This window comes from the organism of the source record quoted next, unplaced genomic scaffold, assembly GCF_019419815.1.
Source record: "Pyrus x bretschneideri cultivar Hongxiangsu unplaced genomic scaffold, Pyrus_bretschneideri_v1 Contig74, whole genome shotgun sequence".
Taxonomy (NCBI): domain Eukaryota; kingdom Viridiplantae; phylum Streptophyta; class Magnoliopsida; order Rosales; family Rosaceae; genus Pyrus; species Pyrus x bretschneideri.
In genome coordinates, this window is record NW_025999814.1 from 314,512 (window position 1) to 318,616 (window position 4,105).

Here is a 4,105-nt window from a genome sequence, read left to right on the forward strand (position 1 = left end):
GCCCCATAGAGGCATGGGGCAGCCACATCAGATACGTCTAACCTTTTTGATGACCAATAATAGGGTTTCGATCGATCCATCTCTGCACATAATTAATTAAAAAACTGTTATAAACACTCTAAAATAATCATCTTACAATCTTTTTTTTTTCTTTTTTTCTTTTTTTCACGAGAAAAGAGTGTAAAATATGATTATATTGGAATGTTAATAACAACTTGTTAATTAATGTAAACAACGTAATAATTTTTATTTGTGTTGATCTGTCAGAATATTCAGACGCTTCTGTCGAGCATTTCTTGATACCTTTTGAAGGAGAGAAGCTTTTGCAAGCGCATTTGTTTATGGAACCTATTAATGAACAAATCCGCAACGTGATCTATCTCGTCTTCCAGCTTGAAATCCTCTCCTTCCACCTTGGAATTCTTCACCAGATCGATCACAGACCCGCCATCCTTGACATCATCAAAGTTCTCATTTTCATCGAACAACGAGTGCCTGAGATCAGGGTACTTATCATCATCGTCGTCCTCCTCCTCCTCATCTTGGCCGTTGTACCTAAGCATGCAGGTCGAAGTACCAACTGCATGTGAGTACTCATTGGCAATGGCATTGTAGAGAACAAGCGCCTTGCTTTGGTCTCCCTCCTCCTCCTCTTGATAGCGGTGATCGTGGCCTAGGAGACTGTGGATCTTGTGTGACACGGTGTCCATCAAAACCTTCTTGTTCTTCACCAATGAGAACATTATCAGGCGAGCTTTCGTGGCGCTAGTTTTGCTCTTGATAGCCAAGGACTTGGCCTTGGCTATGGAACTCAGCAAGGTGATTATATGTTTCAAGAAAACAGAAGCCTTGTTCTTCATGATTAATTATTTTCTTGTTTGATTAATCACAACTGCAATAAGTAAGCAAGGAAACCCTATGTTTCGATCAAAAAAGCAAGCAAACCCTAGATTTCGATATAAAAACAAAAAATAAAAAAAACAAGGAAACCCAAGATATTCAAGCGCACGAAACCCTTTGAAAGAAAGGAAAATATGAGATGCTCAAGAAAAAGAATATGATGGAAGGTTAATTATTTTGCATGAAGGAACACAAGAGCCTTAGGGGGGTTTATACAGAATGCAAAAAGTTTATACTTTTTGGTGATGGAGTGGGGTGAAAGTGCTTAAAGCAAAAAAATAAGAAAAATATATTAGAACAAAATAGAAACGGAAACTTCTTGTAGCACTGTAACACATGGAGTTCATGATCTTTTATGCAAATGGAACCATACATCCTCGTCGTACATGACTAGTGGACAAACTGTGGGACGTACAATGGACTTTTTTGCGAAAAAAGCTCGATGACGATGGTTGTTTTAGGTGCACAAAACATATGTTAATTAATGGTTGAAAACGATTATGTTCTTGCGATTAGCCAACTCAGTAATGTTTTTCAGGTGGATGGATATATAAGGTGTTATGAGGATATGAATAATCTCAGCTGGGGGCAAATATTTCACTTTATTAGAGTGCTAAGAAATTAAAGGTGATGAAAAAGAAATTGGACGGCGAAAGTTAAGCAAAGCGGCCAGTGAAAAGTAATATTTAATGGAGGAAAAAAGTGAGGCTATATATTCGTTGCCCATGCACTAAGTTTTGGAGTACCTGCATCAGAAATGCAAATGTTATATGAGCTATGTGCATGCTGAACGTGAATGTATTAAAATAATCCTACATGTTACATATCATGCATGTTGTGTTGTACCTCTGTATATAAACTTAACTTATTGATAAAAGTTAAAAACAAAGAAAAAGTATCTATCGATCTTTTTAATGGATCGTTCACCCTTAGAATTGGACTATTGTTATATAGTATTCTATATTTGCCGTATCCTTTCTTCATTGTTTTAAAAATCTCCGTCTAGTGCCGTTTATGTACTAGGTGGCTGGTCACTAGTCCCGATTAATCCCTAAGCATTTAAAAATTAAGAAGGACGCATAGATATTCTTAGATGCTAGGCAGCTGACCACCATTGTGATTAATCACTGAGCACGTTTACGTCCCATCTTGGGTTTCTATCACTGACTGTAGTTCACCATGTGACCTTATTGTCCTTTAACATACTTGTCCCTAGAGACTTGTGCCATAAAGCTGTCAGCCTGTCCACTTGCCTCTTGCGTTCAAAAAGTACTTTACATATCTTGGTCGAACTGGAATTATAAGCGGTCGGCTTTAGCACATGGGATCATTCTTTTTTGAACCTCTCGGGCCTTGGGTTTCTTAAACTTCTTGGGGCTTTTCATGGCTTCTTTTTTGACCTACACCATAACATGGGCCTAAAAAGTGCCTTATTAAAAGTTAGTAATATAATTTCGCACAAACCAACTTTACTTTTTTTGTTTTCAAATCTCGCCATATGTCATTATAGCATCTTTAATTTTTTTTTTTTTTAGACCACATTCTATCTCTCCCTCTGTTAAAATAGCCTATATATATTAAATAATACATATAATGTAAAAAAATAAACTCGCAGTCATTTTATTTAGCATATCGAAACCATGTGTTTATAATTTTTTTAATTCATTTTAGTTATTCTAAAAGAAAATTCATAAATATCGATGTATAATAACTTAGATATCTATCGATATTGATATTGTTTGACTATAAGTCGTGTTATACTGTTGAATAACAAGCCCTCAATTATTTATTACAAGAAGAGCACTTGGTGAGGAGATAACACCATGGGAGAGGAAATTTCCACGAATAAGGTAGTTTACTTGCTTAGTGTTTACCTTAAAGGAATCCCCCTTTTCATAGTTCGTGTGGTGGCAGTGGAAGCAGGTTTGGGATCATCCATTCAATTTTCTTCTTTTCTTTTTATTTATTATGAATTTTCTCACGACTCTCACTTAGATAGAAAATAGATAACTTTCATTTTGCAATATACTTTTTCGATAAATTGTAAGAGACTTATTGAAAACTTCTGGATGAACACTCATTATATATATGCTCGTTCCACATGTTTTCAATATGTTGTAATACTTTATAATTTATATGTCATTCCATTTTTAATTTATGTATCCAATACAATTATGTATTTTTTTAATAATAAGTAGACATTTATTTATATATAACATAACAAATTTAATTAAAATTAAAAAAAATGGCTACCTAGGATCCTGTCTAGATGCTAGACTCATGTTTACCGTCCGACTAACGCCTAACAACTTTTAAAACTTTGCTTTACTCTTCTTTAATATATATAAATACTAGTTATATAGTACTCTATATTTTCCATATATATCTTTTTAATGAATCTTATTGATCAAATTTAACTTATTGATCAAAGTTAGAAACAAAGAAAAAGTATCTATCGATCTTTCATCCTTAGAATTGGACTATTGTTATATAGTATTCTAGATTTGCAATATATATCTTTTCTTCATTGTTTTAAAAATCTTCGTCTAACGCCGCTAACCACTATTCCGATTAATCTCTATACATTTGAAAATTAAGAAGAGATGTCTAAATATTTCTAGGAGCTAGACGGTTGACCTAGCACCCTAATAATCGCTAGGCAAAATAAGAAAAGATGCCTGGATATTCCTAGATGCTCGCCTAGGCTCAGATAAAGAGGAAGAGTAGCTTGTCAAAATGGCCTATATATATCTTTATATTAAATAATACATATAATGTAAAAGAATAGACTCGCTGTCTGTTAATTAGCATATCGAAACCATGTGCATATAATATTTTTTAATCATTTCAGTTATTCTAAAAGAAAATATAACATAGCTATCTATCAATATTGAAATTGTTTGACTATAAGTCATGTTATACCGTTGAATAACAAGTCCTCAAATATTTATTACAAGAAGAGAACTTAGTGAGGAGATAACACCTGGGGGAGGAGATTCCCACAAATATGGTAATTTACTTGCTTAGTGCTTGCCTTAAGAGAATCTCCATTTCATATATAGTTCGTGTGACAGTAGTGGTGGCATGTTTGGGATAATCCATTCAATTTTCTTCTTTTCTTTCTACTTTTTTTTTAATTTCTCACGACTCTCACTTAAAGATAACTTTCGTTTTGCATTATATTTTTTCTATAAATTGTAAGAGA

At 33.7% G+C, this 4,105-nt stretch overlaps 1 protein-coding gene across 2 annotated transcripts; it reads right to left on the reverse strand.

Annotated features, from left to right (window-relative positions):
* LOC103950374 lies at positions 1 to 1,355 on the reverse strand. Of its 2 annotated transcripts, XM_048574771.1 has the most exons (2): positions 304 to 1,355; positions 1 to 82 (listed from the first exon to the last, which is right to left on the reverse strand). In XM_048574771.1, exons 1-2 carry the CDS (start codon positions 858 to 860, stop codon positions 28 to 30), a joined length of 612 nt encoding a protein of 203 aa, XP_048430728.1. In that variant the 5' UTR covers positions 861 to 1,355; the 3' UTR covers positions 1 to 27. The 2 variants fall into 2 exon arrangements, with proteins under 2 accessions (XP_048430728.1, XP_009359846.1); XM_009361571.3 differs by having other exon boundaries at positions 7 to 1,338.
* Positions 1,356 to 4,105: the final 2,750 nt, after the last annotated feature.

Coding starts and splice junctions, on each gene's coding strand:
- LOC103950374 (XM_048574771.1), bottom strand. CDS start 860: ATGAAGAACAAGGCTTCTGTTTTCTTGAAACATATAATCACCTTGCTG. Junction 83..303: donor AAGCTTCTCTCCTTCAAAAG/GTATCAAGAAAT, acceptor AATTATGTGCAG/AGATGGATCGATCGAAACCC.